Here is a 22172-nt window from a genome sequence, read left to right as displayed (position 1 = left end):
ATGACCAAGAAACACATTAGGCTACTATGTTTACGAAATAACAGTGTTTACAAAACTGACAAAAATATGTTTTCTATGTGCTTGTGGACAAATAATTGTTTCTTTTCTATTTAGTTTTCTCAAAAAAGAACATCCATCTCCTTGTTTCAGTTCTCTGTTTAATCTATTTTAATCTATATGTTGCTGGCTCATTAATATTCAACATACGATTACCATACTGGGCAGAAATGCAAATTTAAAAAGTACTAGTATCTATTAAGTTCAGGATATCTCTGGTCTAAAAAGTTACTAGTAACTAAAAAATAAGTACTAGTTCTATTTTTTCTTAACAAGAAGTGTATAATTAAATACTAATCACTATTGGAATAAGTACTAGTATCTAATGAATAAGTACTAGTAGTATCTAATGAATAAGTACTAGTATCTAATGAATAAGTACTAGTATCTAATGAATAAGTACAAGTAACTTTACAAAAGACACTAGTACCTAAATAATAAACACTAGTAGCTAAAGAATAAGCACTAGTCCCTAATGAATAAGTACTAGTACTTAATGTAAAAGATACTAGTATCTAAAAAATAAGTACTAGTAACTTTACAAAAGACACTAGTACCTAAAGAATAAACACTAGTACCTAAAGAATGGACACTAGTACCTAAAGAATAGACACTAGTACCTAAAGAATAGACACTAGTACCTAAAGAATAAACACTAGTACCTAATGATTAGTACTAGTACTTAATGTAAAAGATACTAGTACCATGAAAAAAGATACTAGTACGGCTTATAAATTAAATGTTACAATGGCTTTCCATAGCGTGTGTGAGCAGGTGTCATTTGGGGAGATGACAAAGATGAATGTCCAATTGAATGGTTCCACTTCTCATGTGTTCTCATGTAATCACAAACCCAAAGGGAGATGATATTGTCCAAAATGTAGGGGAGACAGAGAAAACCAGAGGGCGTATAACAGGTAGCCCATATTGTCTGGCCTCAAACAACTGATCATATGGATTTATGCTTTGTTTTCCGTCATACCTGGGGCCTCGTTTCAGATAATCACTTATGAAGTACCATCAAAGGGCTTGAACTCAGCTGCTCTCTGAGAGGCAGAAATGATTTTCTATTGTTTTGTTTAAAGAGCATTTAATTTAAATGGATATTTCATATGAAACATAAATAAATCTTTAGTCATGTGATATGTTGTATTGTTTATGTGAATGAGCTTTCATTATCAAGTCATGCATGTAACTAGTGTATCTTATTATAGAAACCTTAAAATAAACGTTTGAAAAATTTTCTCCTGTGGTTAAAATCACCATTCTTGTTCTGATAAAATGTTTGTTTTTTTGTTTGTTTTTTTGACCATATTAAAACAAATAAACAAAAAGACAACAGACTAAATATACTCAAATCCTCTACACGAAATTCAAAGTGTATTATTTTCGTTTCATTTGGTTGATTTTTTTGCCTTATTATTAGTGATTGTTAGTGTTAGTTAACCCATCCGAAGTGCACACACACAGAGCAGTGAACACACCACACACACTGTGAACACACACCCGGAGCAGTGGGCAGCCATTTTATGCTGCGGCGCCCGGGGAGCAGTTGGGGTTTCGATGCCTTGCTCAAGGGCACCTAAGTCGTGGTATTGAAGGTGGAGAGAGAACTGTACATGCACTCCCCCCACCCACAATTCCTGCCGGCCCGAGACTCGAAACTCACAACCCTTCGATTGGGAGTCCGACTCTCTAACCATTAGGCCACGACTCCCCCCTATTTTGAGTGTGATTTTCATAATATAGTAAATAAGGCATTGAATAAAAAATGTAATGAAAACTTTCAGGCATGTAACAGAACACACACACAAAAACAGCATAACAGGATCATAAGTCCAAACTGGGATGTGGATAGTTCAAGGATGGCAGGCCGGCACCTTGTAGTTCTGCTTGGGGGAAAAAATGGCCCTTGGATATATCATCATCATATTGTCCAGGTTTCTGGGCTGACACCACGTCTGTCACTTTTTGAACAGAAAATGACCAGGTGATATTGACTGAGCATAACTTCTCCAAGGGGAAAAGGGACGGATTTTGATTAAAGTGCATTAGAACGGTATGAGAGTGGTGTGTGAGACAGAGGGGGGGGGGGGGACTTCCTCACAATTCACTCAACTAAACTATAATCACACAAAGTTCTGTGCTCTGCAGTGAATGGTCAGCTGTCCCTCCAGCTCTGCTCAACAATAGCAGACACACGCTTCTCATACTCCCGTTTGTTCTCCTGGTAAAGTTGAGCTGCTTGGCTGTTAGCTGGACTGTTAGGGTTTGGTTCATCAAGCAAAGACTGGGGAAAACCAACAGGAAAACAAGCTGGTCAAGCGGTGTTCTGATTTACTTTTATACTCACAATGGTAAAAATAAATATTTTACCTGGATTGAGGTAAGAATTGATGACACATCATAAGTTGGACTCCAACGATTTTGTAGGATGTCAAGACATATGCTTCCATCTGCATATACTATAATATCATTGAAAGAGAACGGTGTTGTAAAATGAATAGTTCACCCAAAAATGAAAATTTGCTTAATATACTTTATTTGGTTTCTTAATAGGAACACATTTGGAGAAATTTAGTTTGACATCACTTGCTCTCCCATGGATCCTCTGCAGTGAATGGGTGCCATCAGAATGAGAGTCAAAACTCAGGAGAGTTCATAAAAATACAATCCACATGACTCCAATCGATCAGTTAATGGCTTATGAAGCAAACATTTGCGTGCTTGTAAGAAAAAATTGTCAAGGTGTTAAATTCAAACCACTGCCTCAGACTAATATGCAAGTCCATAATTCATACTAATGTTTCCTCCAGTAAAAAAGTCCATCCCCTGTTGTCCTTTCATGTCAAAATCCACCAACATCTTTATATAGAACTCTTTTTTTTCTTGTAAACTGTAGTTGATCTGTACGTATTTCTCACCTGATTCAGATGAGACAACTTTTTCACTGAAGGAAGAAATATTATCGATAAAGGTAAAACAACTTTATGAGAGATTTTTTTCTTACAAACACACAACTATTCACTTAAAACCAAAAAAAAAAAAAGACATTAATTTATGGACTGGTGTGGATTCCTTGTGGATTATTGTGGGTTTTTATCAGCTTGTCTGAACCGTCATTCTGACAGCATCCATTCACTGCAAAGGATCCACTTGGTTAACAATGCTAAATTTCTCCAAATCTGTTCCTAAAAGAAACTAAAAAAATAATCTACATCTTGGGTGGCTAGAAATTAATCTACATCTTGGGTGGCTTGAGGGTGAGTACATTTTCAGCAAATATTCATTTTGGGGTAAACTATTACATTAAGTCATGTCAAGAATGCCATATTAATGATTGTGAATGACAAATGACAACATACATAAAACTAAATCTTACCATTAGGATGAAACATTTTTGAGATGAATCTGACTGTGGGTGGTTTGTTTGGGTATTCTTCTGTGAATTCTACAGTCAATTTGAATGTACCTATAACAAAAACAGGCTTAAAGCATGAATAAAAAGTACATGTCTTAATTACTAGAACTTATGGACCTCGAAGTAATGTTTATATTTACCATCTTCAAAGGGAGTTCCTTCTGGCCTGTAAAAACAAGAGTGAAAAGTGGTCACATTTGGATAACCACAATAATGCCACCATGTCACCTTTTGCTTTTAGTATTAGTGCATGAAAACACACTGGTAGTGTGACAAGCACCAAAGGACGGTTTTATGCCATATTAAGTGTTGACAAAATGCTCAGGTTTCAGAATAAAGAAACGTAAACCTGGAAAGATGCTAAAGTTGGTTTAGTCCACAGCACAAACCTGCTCACAAGAAGTACTTACCCAAATATCACTGCATTCCATACCATGATATTGTTTTCTGACGGAGCACCGCTAACACCCGCTGGAGGGTCCTCTTGAAGTCTGGTGTGTTTGTTTCAAAACAAATAAGGGAGCCAGATTAGATTTAGAAGGGTCCAAATAAACAAAACAAATAACTTTCCCTTTTAAAATACATTTAACAGATCTGCAGTTTTACTAAAATGAAAACTGGATTATACGACATGAGCTTTTTTACATTTCCTGCAATCAAAATAGTTCCCTTCTAAATGTTTCTTCACATTCAGGTCTTGTTACATCCGGGCTCGGTAAACAACAGCTCCTCATATTTTCTTTTTCATGATTCACCTTTTAAAATCCCTCATCAATCGCCTTCGTGCTGGAGTAGACATTGCTAAAACTGTACAAGTGTAAGATATAAATTTCTGTTGTAAAATTTACTATAATATGTGCCTTTCCCCTTCTCTCGAAAGGTCCTCGACTCGAAATTTGCTTTTCGACTCTGCTTGGAGGATTTCAACACGGAATACAGACGATACCACTGTCATACTTGTGGGGGGATTATTTACCATATTTGGAACTAAGTTAATAATGTACACTGCCATTAAAAATAACTCGTACCATTTAAATGACTTACAAATGTAATATTTGTAGCTTAATTCAATATATGTATGCTGCTTTGTTAAGTAGCAGTTACATGGGTTAAAAATGCTGGCCCACCCCCTTTTCGAGGCATTAAATCGAAGATCCATGTTTTACAGGCGGAGCGCTAATGACGTTTCAGGCCTCGCAGTAAAGGTCGACGCAGAAGACAGGTGACATCCGTGTGTCCGAACACGTGAGACAGGAAACCGAGGTGGGCGTATCAGCTTCCCATGGGAACAGTTTGCTAATCAAATTTCATCTTTTGTTGTGCGCCACGACCTGTCTTTATTCCAGACATGGCATGATGTATTTCAAAACAAAGTAACTTTTAAAATGTATGCATATACCCTGCACATATAGGCAATTATAAGTAATTGAGTAATATGTATAATAATTGACTAATAGAGTGCATTACGTACAAAATGAATGTCAGTGATGAATTAAGGGTCAATGCCAAAGTGCAAAGTAGATGTAAGAAAAACTGAGAAACTTAACACTTTTACTTTCCAAATGAACATAGACATTAAAACATCTTTACTTAAGAATCAGCTATACTATATAGAACTGTCTTCAAGTGGCAATGAAAGGAACTTCTTTTGAGTTTGATTTTTTTTTTTTTTTATTAGAACACAGGGTACAAAGATGAAGGAATTTTATACATCTTAAGCTTTCTTTAAAAAAACAAACAAAAAACAACAAACAAACACTGTTTTACAGTCAGCATGTCAGCTTTGAAAAACTCCCAAGAAAACAGCAAAATCATACAAAAGACTCCTTTTTCAAAAAGCTGGTATTCATTGGCACAAAACTACAAACTCACAATTAATTCACATAAAAATCAACTTCTTGTACAATTTAATGTTCTAACATTGCATTAAGGGGGAAAAGGAAATGCATCTAGTCAACTAGGCTGAGTTCAAACACATATGTATAATAAAATAAAGTCATTAGCTCAGATACAAAATGCAATAAAATTTTTCCCCTTTGGTAGAAAGATTGTCCTTTTATCAAAAACAAATTCCAAAATCCAAAACCAAAACAGCCTGCATTAAGGTGCAAGATAACCCCTCAGTTTAAGGCAGATAGTGCTGCCATCAGTGTGACCACTTGTAATCAAATGGACGGAACTCATTTTCACTTTATGATTCATGGAACAGCTGCACAGGACTGAGAACCTCTTGGTCGTAGTGCTGCTCTACCTTCACGACTGTACTGTGCTCCTGACAGCTGCTAGCATCTTCCAGGTCCTCTGCCGTATCTCCGAAGCCATGGTAGTGTCCATAGCGCAGATGCTCACCGGAGTCAGGCAGGAAGGCACCCCATGCAGGCCGGTGAGATACACAGCTGCTTGGGCTGCCACTGAGGTGCAGTGAGCCGCACATGTCCATTCTTGACTCAGCTGGAATGGTCTCAACCCCATTGAATTGAGAATGATAGCACTGCCCATTTGTGGTGAAGCCGTTGACAGTGAAACTGTTCTGCTGCCCATGACCATTCCTCAAACCTGTGGCTATGGCTTCATCTGTTATTCAAAACAAGAAAAGTGATGAGCAAATGGTCTTGATTACACAAGAACTTGGGCCAGACCAGAGAAACAATACATTTGAACCCAATACATTTTTGTCGATTGATAAACTTCATTTCATTTTCAGTATGTGAACTTTTTTTGCTCATACTTCAAGTGTACAGTATATCATCTTGTTTTTAATGATCTATTATTGCATGTCAATACAGAGTGTACAGTCATGGCCAAAAGTTTTGGCAGTGACACAAATTTTGTGTTTTGCAAAGTTTGCTGCTTTAGTATTAGTAGATTATTTTTCCACGTTTCTATGGTATACTGAAAATCAATGATAAGCATAAGTTTTGATTGTTTTTGTTTTTATTGGAAAATATGTGTATATATTTTGAGTGTATATTTACAATGTTGACCCTTGTTCTTCATAACCTCTGCAATATGCTCTTTAGTTTTTGGTATTAATCCTGACTGATGGCGATCCATTCTTTTCTTATTAGTTCTCGGAGTTGATCACAATTTGGCCACGACTGTACTCTTCCAAATGGTCACAAGGATGAGAGTTTAAACACCTAACTGCAAATGTCAGCAATAAGAAAACTTTTTTTTTTTTTAAGAAACTATAATTACCATCAAATAAAAGTCACATAGCCTAAAAGACGCTTCAGTTTTACAAATAAACAAGATTACACATGCAATCTTCAAATATCGTTAAAATAATTTATATAAAAGTATAGAAGCACAATTACTTTGTAAAATATTAACCAATGCATTCATTAATTTGTAAGTAGGATATCTTCATGAAATATCCTTAAATCAGTTAATGCTTTAATTGTGAAATATATTGCTGGAGGAATCAAAAAACATAACTAAATAAAATTACATACAAGCCAATTGTGCTATATTAAGCTAATAGTAAGCTACTTTCACAAAACTGATTCAGAATAACCCTATACAGATTATATGGCAAAGGAAATTGAGCAAAGAAAGATTTTAGCTGGTGTATTTTTGCAAGTACTGGAAACGTCTGTTATTTAAGTCAAGTGTGTGCATACTTTGAAAATATTAGATTGCAGAAATTTTATCAGACTGAAAAAAAAAAAAAAAAAAAATCCAATAAAAATATACTAGCCAAATCATTTGCATTGACAGCATGTTGATAAACCCTGGGGAAACTTGTTGATAACTTAGCCCTCATAAATAAGCGTAAGAATTTGTCCATAGCCAGGGGCCAGGAACAGAAGTCATAGATGTGGGCTCCAACATTTGGGTGGGAGAGGGGTTCCTCAAAGAAACACTGTCCTCATGATGTTCAATGTCAATAGACATTGGTGGAGAAGGTCCAGTCCCACCTGATTGGTTTTCAGCAGTTGATTCCACATTCATACTCTCAAGCTCCTCTCCAATTCCATTATTTGCCTTCACTGAAAAATTCATGCCTGAATGGAAAACAAGCAATACAGTCAGAAAAATCTTTTTTTCCCCTTGATTTAGTGTTGGTTTTTGTGCACAAACACATGTGATTAAATGCACTACAAAACAGACTTACTCTCAGTTCTTGCTTTTTTCATTTGGTTTGGCTCTGTGCAATCAAGTAATCTTTTTCTATTGGCCATCCCATTCAGAATACTGCGGCCCTGGATGTGCGAGTGGTCGGTCCCATTATGGGCAAATCCATTTATCTGATTTAGCTGGTTGTGTGCATTAGAGAGGAGCTGAGCGCAATCATGGAAGCCTTGAGCATGGGCCAGATCTGCTGCAGTCAAACCATTTGCATTCCTCAAGCTGCACAGTGGGTAAAAAACAAAAAAATAAGATTAGTCGGGTCTGGAATGATCTAATTAGCACTGTTATACTAATGTTAACAATGTTTTTACATTTTAAAGACTTTCCCTTTTATTCTATAAACTAGTTTTAGGAAAGGCCCAAAAAGTTGATTTTTCACACACTGCAACAGGAAATAGTAAAGTTCTGAAACTTTTTTTCTTACAGATAATTTTTGTGAACAAAATTAAACAATGGTACAAGTTTAACTATTTATCCAACATGATGCTTTTTAAAGAACTGTCATGTTTAAAATACTGAAGGCAATGCAGTTGATCTCCATTTTAAGTAGTAGCTAAAACCAGAAAAGCATAGTTCATTAGGAAAAAAGTTCAGCGCATATTTATCTCCAAATGCAGTGTGTGCAATTAAATAAGAATTCAGACATGAACCAACATGCTAAATGGATAAAATATATTTGGACCAGATGATTAGTCATATTACATTCTACATATAGTTTTAAAGTCAAATGTTTGCCATTTTGTCAGATGGACATAAGATTATGTTCTGTCTGCGTGACACTGATATCCGAAGATACAGATTCAAAGATTCTAGCCTTTGAATAGTGCCTTATAAAGAATTATGATCCTATGGATTCCTTTTTGGAATTTTAACGTTTTAATTAGCATTTGGAAAACCACCCCCAAATCTAACAAACTTCTGACCATTTCTGTCTTTTTGCAATGTCTGTGCAATATAATGAGAAGGATTAACATTTGGGTCAGTAGTTGGTTCATTTATGAATTCAGCTTTACCTATCTCTCAATCTCTCCCTTTGCATTTATAAAATGGTTTTACATGGAAAACAAGTAAATATACAATATAAAAATATAAAGAAAAATTCAGCTTTTCAAAAAAATAAATAAAAATAATTATGTTTGGCCTACATTAATTCATTCCTTCCTAAACATCCCTTTTCTATCTGATAAAATATTAAATGCTTCCAAGCATTTTTACTAAGTATTTTAATCTTCTGGAAGCATTCAATGAAAAAAAAAAATCAGACAATGCCAGACAATTCTTAAGGCAAGGAACTCACTGCACTGTAGTTAAGGAGTTAAGAAGAACCATTTCTATGCCCTAAGTAGAGATGTCAAAAGTACTGGTACTTTTATAATATAGTAATATTATATATATAATTTATAATATAATAATTAATTAATAAATAAATAAACAAATAATTATATATATAAAAAATGGACGTTATTATATTAGAAATGGACTAATATATCTAGACATAGACGGATCCGCGCTGATAGACGCAGCTTTCAAACACTTCTTATGTGCTTCTGTGTGAGCGCTCAGTGAAGAGCGTGAAGTGATGATCATTGTAGCCAATCACAGTCATATCAGTTAGCGCGTGAACACTTTGGCCAATCACCGTTGTTTAAGAACCCGCTCAACAGCACTCAAATGTTTGCGGGAAATTGACATTTTTAAAATTGCAGTACTGACTGGTAACGAAGATGGTACTTTTGACAAAACTAGTTCCTCGGCTGGTTTAGACTTGTCATGGACAAATAAATGTGACACTAAAGCCGCCAGTAGGTGGCAGCAAGTCCGTGTCTTAATGAGTGATTCACTGAATCATTCATTCAAATGATTCGTTCAAAATGCCCATTTCATTTAGAAATGAAGCTAGTGATTGGCTTTACGAATGAGTCACTTAATCAATGACTCAAACAATTACTTCAAAAACTGATTCAGGAAAGAATTCCAAATTATTATTTCTTAATTATATAATATCTTGTAAATATAAAGCAAAAATACAGGGATTTTTTTTCTTTCATAACTTGAATTATAATAGCATTCTAACTGCATTTTCAACACGCAGCGAATACTTCTGGACTCTCAAAGAACGTTTTTGTTTTTGTTTTCCAAAATGAGTGAAATACTTGATAATGTCACCTTGCATATGATTAAAAACACAATTACAATATCGTAGACAATAAATATCGCACAAGAATGTTGTTTTTAATCTTTATAGAAATAAACTGCATATTAAAAGATACATTTTCAAATACTAACTTCTCTGTTTCCTGATATGTGAGCACCAGGTCGTCAATAGTATTATAGTAATATTTAATAATAGTATTTGGTATTTCTGAGGGTTCGTGATGGTGATTTCAGTGCAGGTGACATTGTTACGACATTAGATGACGACATTTGTGCCTACAGTTGAATCACAGCAGATTACATTAATCCAAAATGTAGAAATTTGTTCAAATTTAACATTGCTTGCTTTGTAATTTAACACTGCTTCTCTTTCTAGTAGTCAAGTTACGCCTTTAAAATACATTACAAAAAATAAACTAGATGCATTTTAATCACAAACACATACTGATGACATACTCTACGTTAAATCCAATGGTTAAACTCTCAGCACATCGAATTAAGTTCTTAATAAAGATGGTATTATAGCACAAAAAGACACATTGCTACAATTAATTGTCTGGCATTGAAAATAAAGAGGTCCTTCACTGTTTGCGCTAGGAAGCATTTAACTTTTTAATAAATGTTTTACTTTGTAATCCTAACACAGTTTACTACTTTTGCAAGTGTACTCTTATTCAAGTTGATTACTGTAGGATCAGCATTTATTATTGAGCCTCCCCTTATTCTTGTTAGTTGAGAACAAATAAGTAAACAAATCTTGCAGGATAAGTAACAAGACAGTGCTGACTAGGCAAAGCATGCACGTCTAAATGCTATCATGACTGTTCTCCTAGAATCAAAACCAATCACCACAAGAAATACCTCAACAGATTGCCAGTGTGTAGATACTCAAGGAAGCGATAGTGTGAACACTCAATGTAAGGGTGTTCGCTGAAGAACGTGTGGCAGCTGTTTTTGGAATGCTTCCCCCCCTTTTCTGGGCTTTACTTGAGAAAATCAAGGTATGTTCAAATTCAACCGCTGCAAAACATTGAGATGTGTAGGGATTTTCCTTCTCTGTAATGGTTCACAATGGATCTTCAATAATATTTTTTATAAACATGCTACTTTAATCAGAAAGGTCACAGATGATTTCAAACAAATGATCAAGTACACATCTAAGATGCATAAAAACAAGCAGACATTCATCAATCTTATCTATATACAGTTTTGACACATCCTTGCTTTTTAAAATATCCTGTGTTCTGGGGACCTATTCCCTGACCACCTTTTCTTAAAGTCAGATTATCTGCAGATCTGACTACTTCCTAACTTCCTAATAACACTAGCATTTTCAGACAGTTAAGAGCTCATTAAAAATATGGGCACATACAATTAAAAAAGCCACTGCCTGTATATTAAAGTCAGACAGGACACAACTAAGGCTGTCAAAGACTGTTATAATCCGTTTTTTAAAATAAGTTCTAAGGAATTCGGTTCATCTTTCTGGCTTACTGAACTTTGAAAATTGTATCACACGTTGCAGTTACAGTGTTCAGAAGGTTTACTTATAAACCATTAGACAAAAACATTTCATACTAAAACGGTTTTAGTAATGAAACATGCAACAGCATTCTTGAAAATGTTTTAGCTTATTCCAACCAATCTTTATAAGTCAACAGAACAGAATGAGACAATTTTAGTATCAATTTGGGAAAATGTAGTTATAATTGCTAATTACAGTTTAATGGTGTTTAATTCTGATCACTTTAGACTTGTTTAATACATTGACAGCCCTAGCATAATGAGACCACTATTGAGAGTCTAGTAAGTTTTGAGGAACTGGTTCGTTTAAATTATATAAAAAAGGAAATCAATATAAGTCTGAATGTTGTATTTGACAGACAAATCGGCATATATTAACAAATGTGTCTACAATCTGACAGATATTTGAAGAATGTTTGATTTTATATTTTTCAGAAAAAATGTATGAACAAACAGATGTTTTGGAGAAAACACTTAAGATGATTAATCTGTAACTCAGCTTTACAAGTTCATGACATGTTAATGTAAATTATTATGTGTACTTATAAAAAGCAGTGCTTCAATTCGGCCACAAACTACATTTTAACTTGAATTTTATGGTTGGCCTTTATGAGAAAACTTCCCAACGTGTGCCAAACCATTTTCACACCAACTTTGCCATGTATATCTAAAGGCCCCGATATACTTCAAATGAAAAAAGAAGTTTGAAAAGGCTGACGATGGTATATGGTTTACGAACTTTCCAACACCCCCGCGTATGCCCTAAACCAGGGGTGCCCAACCCTGCTTCTGGCGATCGACTGTCCTGCAAAGTTCAGCTCCAATCCTAATCAAACACACCTGAAGCAACTAATTAAGGTCTTCAGGATCAGACAGGTGTGCTTGATTAGGGTTGGAGCTAAACTTTGCAGGACAGTCGATGGCCAGAAGCAGGGTTGGGCACCCCTGCCCTAAACACAACAACGATGAAATGAAAAAGTGTAGGCAATCTAGGTGGGAGACGGGCACCAATGGTCAGAACATTATAGACAAAAGAATAATGATTAGCAGCAGTTCAGAGTCAAGTATCATGTTTGCAATACAAAAGAACCATTCCATTTCCATAATCAGTCCTTTATGGGAAGTGTGAATGGCTCATAGTCTGAAAACTTTAGCATGATGTGGAAAAAAATATTGAGAGTCAGTTTGGTTCTTTATTTTATTAGTGTTCTTTTTTTTTTATTAAACTGGATAAATTGTTACACCTTTTTATATTTTATGTGGTGTCATGATTTACTTTAGACAAAAACAAATTTATAATATTTAATAAGTTTATTATTGTATGTTCGTTTGGCATTTAATTTATTGTATACCCTTTAAATTCGCTTACTGAAAGAACAACAGCAGTAGCGGTATGGTGTAACATTTATTTGAAACACATGCATTACTTCGGGTTGTCGACACCAAGCTTTGTTGCAATTTCTTTCTACGAATTAAATGCTTTCTCTGAATCTTTAAAGTCTCTCCAAGAGTGATCGTACAGGTGCGGATATATTTGTGCAAGCTCAGCTATTCGACACTCCAGTGTATTCATGTTGCTAGTGACTATAGGAGATGTTGTTCTCTTGCCTAATCTTCGTTGAATGTGAAACAAACCAGAAGAGAGAGAGAGAGAGAAAAAGAGAGAGAAAAAAAAAAAAAAAAAAAAAAAACACCTGTCAAAGAAGGTGGCTTTTCAGAACACACCCACCGATTGCATAAACGCCACAGACCATTTGTCCGAAATGACGTCCTATCAGTTTGTTCTTCGATTTCATTTGAAGTATACCGGGGCCTTATCCCTGATCCAACCAAATTTAGGAAAAGAGAATCACCATTACACTCAGTCTTGTCTAGAGATACTTCAAACACTGCAAACATGTTTGTACTCGATGTTTGTGAAAATGATTTCAGTATAAACTATATACAAATTAGAGAACTTTCCACAACAGAGAGATATTTTCCTGTTTATTACTAATGTTTTCCAGATTGTTAACGCAAGTTGGTGATCTTTCTGTGGCATGTGCTAGTTAACACTGACTGATGTGGCTATGAACAGTATAACAGTTTGGGTGTGGCATTACCGGATTAAAAGAAAATTGTAAGACTTATTTAGCTGGTGCTAGTTGATAATACAAAGACTCTAACTTTCAGTTTTCAGCTAATCTGAAAACAAAATGGTCATTCCATGTCAAATCAACTAAATTACACTTGGCTCAAATTTTTAATTTTGGTAATATTTTTAAGAATAAAGATAAACATTAATAGTGATGAAAAGCAAAATATTAAATGTTGTGGATGTACATTTACTCAACAATACACAATTTTGTATAGGGAGTCAAAATGACAACGTTGATGGTACTGGTAAACTTGTAGGTGTTGACTGCTGTTGATTTGCATGCCTATAACTTTGTATAAGTGTTAAAGCTATTTTAATATCCTTTAAGATTTTGGTTCTAAAACTGTTATTTTGGTACATTACTTTTTAAGGTCCTAAAATTATTTTTCCAAAGTTTGCATGCACATAAAAAAGTGTTAAAAACATCTCAATAGGTTCCGATTCTTACATTTATTTTGGAATCTTCATTTTCAAGGCTCTATATGGCTCAGTCCCAAAGACATGGGGGATGTTGGTCCTTGTCCACATTGTTGAATTTTACCCATTTTCAATCTAAATATGAGTCATTTTGCATTCAGCTGCTACTTATTTGTATTTAAAGGGGAATAAGAATAAAAACATGTATATAAAATGTAGCTTGTTTAAAATCTAATTGTAGCTTGAATAAAATATATTTTACCCACCACTAAACTGGCTCTAAATCTCAGGTGAAAATTGTCATTTTGCCCCCTCTCTACCAAACTGTAGATTCACTCAAATACACAACCATGAAATTTAATATTCTGGATTTCTCCTTCATTTATGTATTCCTTTCACCAGTAAAAAAATATCAATATCATTATTTTTCTTAGACAGGAACTCTTATTGAGTTGACATGGAATGACCCAAAAGGCATTTATTCAAGACAATCTAATAAACAATATGTCATTAAACACACAAAAACACAAGGCAACATGCTTTTAAGGTTACATATAAAACTACATAAAACAAATGCACAATTACTCAACCATCTACCCATCTTGGTACTCACATGAGTTGGTACTCATGCACATGCATTCTGCAAAATATAATTTATTTATTATTTAAACATAAATAGCAAAGACCTGTATTTACTTCAAGAAATGTCTCATACATTTACTTGATTTAAAGCAAAATGTACTTGAATTTCTAAGAGGTCATTAGTAATCCAGCACAGAAAATTAAAGGATCTGCAGCTTTCATCTCAACACACCGAGAAGTTAAGACAAGAGTAATTTCATTTAACAGAAGGAAAAAATTTAATTAATGGATGCAGGGCTCAACAATAAGGACTGCTTGATTGGCCTGGGCTAGCATGAAAGACACTCAGGACAGGTGACTGACAGGTCATCATAAAATTAGATCATTTTCACTTGTTTTTAAGCCTTGCCAATCTTTAACATTCAAGCGATTTTAAACCATTTTAGCAGAAGACGACACTGAATTATGTACTCATGTACAGTTTTCTGCACACACCCGGGGCACAGAGACAGAGAGCTGCGACAGTGTAAACACCAATTTGTGTTTTGCATCTTGCACTTAAACACACAAATACATAAAAAATGATGTCAAAACACTTGGGAAAGATATTATATTGAATCTGTGCCTAACCTTCTGCTGTCTGTGTCAATAATGTTAATCAAACAAAAGACAAATCAATCACTGCTCGAATAAATGGCTTTTGTAGCCAAGTATTAATCTATTTAATTTAAAAAGTGAAGACTATGCAATGATTTTACATTTGATTATTCAATTTCTCTAGCTGAATACTATTGTTGAACCTACTTTAAAAAAACTTTATTATAAAGCATTGTTAATTCAGTTTATACTTTTATTTTGTATTTATTTGTGCTAATTTGTTTATTCATTCCTGTTTTATTATTCAGTGTTCACTATTCTTCAATAATGTTTAAAATGTTTAAAAACTTTGTCTCCTAAGCCGGAAGTTTTTGCTGTGGTATTGAAATGGGAATCTAGAATTGTGAAATTAAACTAATATCTAAAATGTTAGTGTCACAATATGCTTATTAGCAAGGTTAAATCACAGGGTGACCAGGCCAGTAGAAATAAAGTCTTTAACGTTGAGCCCTGGGATGTTTTATTTCTCATACAAAATATTTTCAAATTGCAATTCACAATCTATGCCAAAAATTTTTTTCGAGAACTCAGATCTGCTCTTGGGGGGGGGGTGAGGAAATGTGCATTTGTTTCGTTTGAATTTCATCTTAACCTCATATGGAACCAGTAAACACAAAAATTCACCTTTAAGCTAAATGATGACAACAGGTTTAGATAAACACTTCATTAGATGAAGAAAAACTCCACTAAAAGAGCTCTGCTAGCCTACACAGAGCAGGACATTTCAAGTGATAGTTCACCCAAAAATAAAAATGTCACACTCTTAACATCTGAATAACGTGTATGTGTGAATAAAAGCATAAATTTAAGTCTTTGTTTACTAAATCTGCATCCTAAATAAACCTAAATTAACCTCTCCATTCATATGAATTATGTCTTTTTGATTCGTCAAAGACTAAACTACCAAAACTTTTAAATGGATGGACAAAAATGCTAAAAGAATATTAATATCTTAATATCCATATCTTCATTTGTAATTCGAAGATGAACAGAAGTCTAGAACTTTGGAACGACTTAAGTGATGGAGTGTCACTTTAACTGAGTTAATTAAATTCAAGTAATTGTACACTACACTTTGCAGTTGTTATTAGAACTGAAATGTGTTTTGAAACTTTTTTTTTTTTTTTTTTTACATTTATTCTGCAAGTACTAAAATTATTATTAGTATAGTGCCTGTACTACAAGGGTGATAGGATTACCAACTGTATGTAAAATAATTCCTGCATTAATATTTTCCATTTACAGTCTTCAGACCATGGCTTAAAGTAAAAAAAATGACCGTTCTTGACTAAATTAACAACACATTTTCCAAGGACTTAAAGCTATTTTGAGCCACAACAGATCTGAATGTAAACTATGTATCAAGTCTTTCTAGCTGTATTCCATCTGGTTTCATGAGATTGTCAAAATCAAAATGAAGGCTTTACGGCAGAGCTTTTTTATTTGTGGAGATTCTCTTTCACACTGTGATGTCACAAAGTCACATAATAATGCATTTTGAAAAAATATCTAAAACAACAAAAACAGTAAGACAGTGACTTACTCTGGTTTGGCTCCCTGGATCAACAAGACATTAATGCATTCCATGTTACCGGCCCGTGCTGCTTTGTGAATGGGTGCTTCACCCACATAATCCTGAAACCATATAGAAAAATGCTAATTTTAATAGACTTTCACAACTTCACTAACAGCTCTTCACATTAAAAATGCTGACAACATTCTAGACATCAATTGTTTAATTTATAAAAAAAAAAAAAAAAACTTAACCATCAGCATCTATAAAAGCTATGTCTGAATCTCTGGTTGGTATCAATCAGAAGGAAGGAATCTAAACAAACACTCCTCATGAGTCATAATGAAGACTTTGAACTCTTCACCCTAACACAACAGCTCCCCCTAAAGGGTGTAAACTGAAAGCACAAAGGATAATTTGCCATTAAATAACCCAGATAATACCACTAAAAATAGGTCAAACCACACAATTACTGCAGAGGCAGTAATACAACAGGGATAACTCATTCACTTCCTCTCAAACCGAAGCAATAATACAAAATGGACTTGCTTGTGAGCATTATTCCCCTCAGTGTCTGTGCTTGTTTGTGTGAACATATTTGATGTTGGCCATTTTTAATAAACAAAAATTCAAGTAATTGCAAGTCATGCAACCTGATTGGGGATGCCAGACTGATTAGCAGTTTACTGAAATGGGCCGATGAGAATAATGACTTTCTACAGAGTACTCTCAACTTGGCTGATCACATTTTGTTGATGTACAACACCTAACCCTACGCTTTAAGACATCAGAATTACTTTCAGCAAGAAGTTTGGATAAATAATGAAAAAAAAAATGTGTTGATTTATCTTGGGAAACATGGACAAAGGGTTTTAAGACAACAGACCTAATCCAACAGTTAATAAAAGGCACATTCTTCTGATGGGTTTGGGATTAATTGCTTTGATGGCAATGGCATCTTTTTAAAAAATGAATCCAGTTTCTCAAAGTGAAGAGTAAAACTGTACAAAGCATTATAAAAGTTAGTTTCGGTCCTCAAGTACAACTGGTCAAGCAAGAGAACTGAGATTTAGCCCAACAGTAGTAGGACTTTTAATTCTATCACTTCAATTGTCTTCTTGTCTTCATCTGTTATTAAGGTGTAAATATCCTCCAATGCCCTTTGGGCTAAATCACAGACTACAGTGCTCAACCCTTGAGGACAGACGTCACCATTCAAAGATCTGTCCATCACAGACAGGATCATCCCTGGCAATAGGATCAGTTTGGCAGATATTTGTGCACCAGGACATCGGAGAGAGGATAGAGAATTGAAGGAAGTAGAAGCAGGGATGATAAGTTAGGGCAAATGATAAGACTTTGAGTCACTTACTGAAAGATAAATTGCATTAAAGGGCTTATAGATTAATTAACTGACTCAAGAAGAAGACAGTAAGACATATCATGCCATGGCGAAAGAAAAGGCCTTTAATGCTGAGTCACAAGGGTGATATCGCCCCTATAAATAATACATTCTCAGCTCAATGACCTTATAAAGCCTACTGTATCATATTTGATGCACAGACCTATAATGACCCAGACCTATAATGACCCTACATGATCAAAACTTTGCTGAAAAAACCTGTTGCGCACAATCTACTACATGATGTGTCATCTGATTGATAGTTTATTCTTTTTAGCAAGTAGAAGGTCTGTTAGTATAATTGTACAAACATCTACCTTCAGGTTGTGGTTCATGTGTATTTCTGCTGCAAAAATTATTAAAGATTTTTATAAAGTAAAAAAACAAAAACAAATAATTTATATATATATATATATATATATATATATATATATATATATATACACACCCCATAGATTTTTTTTTTTTATTATGTTTATCCATCAGGCTCTTGAGGAGAGTTTTTGCAATTCTGTCAATCATCATTGTATTGCACTGCATTATATGCTTTGAAACTACAGAGCTTTGATCATAAAACTAAGCATTTAATATCTTAAAACATTGGCGATACGGAGTGTTAATATTTATATTATTATATGCAAGAAGTCTATTATACTGTTATCAAGATCTCATTTATTTACATTACAAGCTATCAAAATGTAATAAATTGTATCTGCAGCAAATTGCATATTTTTGCTCAGTTTGGGCCTCTGAATAAAACTGAGCTTTTCTTTCTCCATATTTTCTCTACCTCATATTATGTACCATAAAAGCCTGATATGACTAATATGATACTTAACAAAAAACATTAAAACTGTTGCTGTTGTTTTTTCTAAAGATTCAGTAAACGGTTCCATTTAAGAAATTCAATTTTTCTGAATATTAATTCATGTCAAGCTTTAGAGGGTCAGTCAAGTCATAAGACATCACAAATCATATAACATTATCAAGTTCTGTATGTGGACCCACCTGTCTGTTTATTTCAGCCCCTGTGTGTAAGAGCCACAGCAGGCATTCTGGATGGCCTCCAAATGCAGCAATATGAGCCGGGGTCTGGGCAAACCGTGTGGTCAATGAATTCACTTCACATCCCACCTGCACCAGCCTCATAACACACTCCAGCTGTTTTGTGACAAAGAGAAAAATAAAATCATCAAAACAGACAACCATCAATTATTCCACAACAACTTGGGTGATAAGGAGTAAGTGTATTTCAGCTCAAGCTGTGGTTAACAGCAGCAGACTTCACACACAATGGTGAAATCAAATAGTTTGAGACAGACTACCAATTTCTCTGACCTGATATTTGAGACTCATGTTCCCCGCTCTACTGTCAGGGACCAGCAGCTGTGTTGCATTTTCAATATGGAACATCACGGGGCAATTAATTACCCTGTTCGGAGGACTCCGTGCTCTCCGACACTAAACAGACTCTGGAAAATGCACCAATTCTCTCAAACACTTTCAAAGTTTGGCTGTTTGAAATTGCTTCATGGCCAAAACATTTCTGTAAAATGTGCGCAATCAGCAGATGTTAGGAGCAGAAACACGATGCACTTGTTGTATGTGTACACATGGTTGCATTTTTACCAGATTACAAAATGTGTAAAGTAGTCAAAATGTGATAGGAATAGGGCTGCACGATTATGACAAAAATCATAATTGTCGATTATTACCTTGAAACTGTAATTGCGATTATTAATTACGATTATCACAATTTACATTTAATGATGTTTATACCATTGTTTGATGCAACTGCATGCCAAATTTTTATATTTTATATAGTATTAGGCCTCAAATGTCAACTATACATTGGATTGGTTTCTTCTTTAAATTATAAAAAAGTAAAAATATGAATGGTATTATAATGCTATACCAGAACTAAAATTAAAATAATGGGGAAAACCCTTAAGATAACATGTAGAAAGAAAAAAAATGTATCTTAAGCATGCAAAATAACATAAGTGGACTTTGAACGATTAATTACTGATTTGAACGATTATGTAATTGTGGCATTCATAATTGTAATCGCGATTAGAAATTCGATTAATTGTGCAGCCCTAGATAGGAATATAGTGTAGTGAAATGTAGAATGGTCAAGACAATGAAATATACTAATAAAACATATGTAATAAAGCTGAGTAATTTGAACCAATGACAAATGTGTTCAAGTGTGGAAAACACGCCACATTTCACAGGAGCAGTTCTTTGCTCAGAGAGTTTCTCTGGAAACTTCCATAAGGAATAATGCTAAAAATAGTTACAAGCCACTGAAGCTTTTCCATTTTTCCATAATGAATGCTGGCACTGGGACATAATGAGGTAATGTGTTTGAAATAATATCAATAGTAATTGTTCACTCAAGACATAAATTACATTTTTATCCTTGAATAGGCACAGAAGTACAAACTTCAAAACGGTCAATAATATTGTGTTAAATAAAATTACACAAACATGACCATCAAATGTGTATATTTAACAAGAAGCATGACAGGCTGTCAATAGTATTTAAAAAAAAAAGTTGCTGAAAAAGTTGCTGATAAACTAATTGAGGTTTTCAATCCTTTTGTAAACTAGATTATAAACGATGTAATGAAATTTATCACAATATCAAGCATTTGTATAAAGGTCTTAGCTTATGTAACTTTCCCAATTAGCCTAAGTTACACCTTTTAAACCCGTTTTATAGAGTTTTGTTCTGCCTTTTTTCCGGAAAGACGTTTTATCAGCTGAGCAATCTGAATGTTTTAAACAATCCATTTACCTCAGTCCCCCAAAGCCTCGTTTTCATTTCTGTCAAATGTTAAACATGGTGCTACTCTGAATAACAGACAGCCATGCAACAACACCAAACGTTTAAACAAGAGGAAGGTTTGGATTTTAAATTCGCTGTTTTGGCGCGAGGTGTTTTATTGGTCTTCACCCAGCCAATGAATGAACCGCTGCGTGCTGGCGCCTGATGTTGCAGCTTCGCTGGCTGCGGTCCATGCAACTTGATTTTTCCAAGTAATGTGATCCAGAAACAAAGCAGCAACCAGTAACGTCCATGCTCGGCTTAATTTCTCTTATCCAACTTAACTTCCAAGGTTTATCCGTTACTACATACACGTTAAACAATCAAGAATGGATAAGATTGACGACGTGTGCCACTGACGCTGTAGTCTGCTCATCTCAGAAATTATAATGCTTTCAGTTCAAACATGTATTAAATGATTAAACGCTGCTCTTACCCATCATGCGAATTTGCACGCAGCCGCTGAGAATGATATGGCCTGTTTTCTGCCGATGGCCTTATCGTCTAGGCGATAGGGATATTTTAGTTTTCTTTGGACGGACACACGCTGTAAATTCAGTTCTTGATGACAGCACGCTTAACTCATGGTGTTACGCGCTCGTTATTCCCTAAATCAGGGCACATACACGCCTCTATCTCCGGAAGAGAAAGAATTGAGGAATAAAGCATAAATCTATGCAAACAATGTACTTCTATTACCTTCCCGAAGTGTGCAGCCCAGTGAATAGGGGTCCAGCCGTAAAACGAGTCCTCGGCAGCCAGATCCGCCTGGTCAGAGTAGCGCTGGAGCAGCGAGCACAGTGCGCCGACGTCTCCATCCCTGCACGCACGATGAAGCGGGTAACGTAGGCTCAGCACCTCGTCGTTGGAGAAACCGGGCTCCAGTCCTACAGACATGGTCCAACAGTTCTACTGCGTCGCGGAAAACACAAATTATTTGGCTTCTGAACGCCCCAGGGTAAGCAAGGCGGTGCTCAGATAACACCTACCACAAACACAAGGCAGTGGATTGAACACTGTGAGAGAGCGCGCTCACTCTCTCGAAGTATAACTTGAGTGGCTATTTGGAAATCCCGGACCGGACTACTTCTGGGGCTCTGGGGCAGGTTTAGCCATGGGTTTAGCCCAGGGAACGTAATGACGTACAGAAACCCGCCATGGATTTTCACCAGGCGGGACCAGGAACTCTACAGAACTATCAGGCCAGTCCATGCTTTAAATCACATATGACTTAATGTACAAAAGATTAAATCAATCTATCTATCTATCTATCTATCTATCTATCTATCTATCTATCTATCTATCTATCTGTCTATCTATGCTTTCACCCAGTAGGATTAT

The 22172-nt window shown here is 35.1% G+C and overlaps 2 protein-coding genes across 2 annotated transcripts; both read right to left on the bottom strand.

Moving 5' to 3' along the window:
* Nucleotides 1–1843: 1843 nt before the first annotated feature.
* Nucleotides 1844–4376, bottom strand: LOC109094495 (ubiquitin-conjugating enzyme E2 A-like). The gene is made up of 6 exons (XM_019108203.2): nucleotides 4234–4376; nucleotides 3889–3969; nucleotides 3619–3644; nucleotides 3440–3529; nucleotides 2434–2522; nucleotides 1844–2347 (listed from the first exon to the last, which is right to left on the bottom strand). The coding sequence occupies exons 1-6, from the start codon at nucleotides 4275–4277 to the stop codon at nucleotides 2219–2221; spliced, it is 459 nt and encodes a 152-aa protein (XP_018963748.1). The 5' UTR covers nucleotides 4278–4376; the 3' UTR covers nucleotides 1844–2218.
* LOC109094454 (ankyrin repeat domain-containing protein 10-like) lies at nucleotides 3461–21933 on the bottom strand. The gene is made up of 9 exons (XM_042716340.1): nucleotides 21821–21933; nucleotides 21531–21743; nucleotides 19007–19159; nucleotides 16627–16718; nucleotides 7596–7831; nucleotides 7399–7485; nucleotides 4234–6052; nucleotides 3889–3969; nucleotides 3461–3644 (listed from the first exon to the last, which is right to left on the bottom strand). Exons 2-7 carry the CDS (start codon nucleotides 21726–21728, stop codon nucleotides 5670–5672), a joined length of 1149 nt encoding a protein of 382 aa, XP_042572274.1. The 5' UTR covers nucleotides 21729–21743; nucleotides 21821–21933; the 3' UTR covers nucleotides 3461–3644; nucleotides 3889–3969; nucleotides 4234–5669.
* Nucleotides 21934–22172: the final 239 nt, after the last annotated feature.

Source organism: Cyprinus carpio, chromosome B1 (assembly GCF_018340385.1).
Source record: "Cyprinus carpio isolate SPL01 chromosome B1, ASM1834038v1, whole genome shotgun sequence".
NCBI lineage: Eukaryota > Metazoa > Chordata > Actinopteri > Cypriniformes > Cyprinidae > Cyprinus > Cyprinus carpio.
This window is presented reverse-complemented; position numbering and strand designations above follow the sequence as displayed.

What these genes read in the sequence shown, in the direction of transcription:
- LOC109094454 (XM_042716340.1), bottom strand. Translation starts at nt 21,728, where the DNA reads ATGTCTGTAGGACTGGAGCCCGGTTTCTCCAACGACGAGGTGCTGAGC. An exon ending in GGGCTGCACACTTCGGGAAG is followed by an intron (nt 19,160 to 21,530) that starts GTAATAGAAGTA and finishes GTCACAAAACAG; the next exon opens with CTGGAGTGTGTTATGAGGCT. An exon ending in GAAAAAAGCAAGAACTGAGA is followed by an intron (nt 7,486 to 7,595) that starts GTAAGTCTGTTT and finishes TTTTCCATTCAG; the next exon opens with GCATGAATTTTTCAGTGAAG.
- LOC109094495 (XM_019108203.2), bottom strand. Translation starts at nt 4,277, where the DNA reads ATGTCTACTCCAGCACGAAGGCGATTGATGAGGGATTTTAAAAG. An exon ending in TTGATGAGGGATTTTAAAAG is followed by an intron (nt 3,970 to 4,233) that starts GTGAATCATGAA and finishes CAAACACACCAG; the next exon opens with ACTTCAAGAGGACCCTCCAG. An exon ending in TGGAATGCAGTGATATTTGG is followed by an intron (nt 3,645 to 3,888) that starts GTAAGTACTTCT and finishes TTGTTTTTACAG; the next exon opens with GCCAGAAGGAACTCCCTTTG.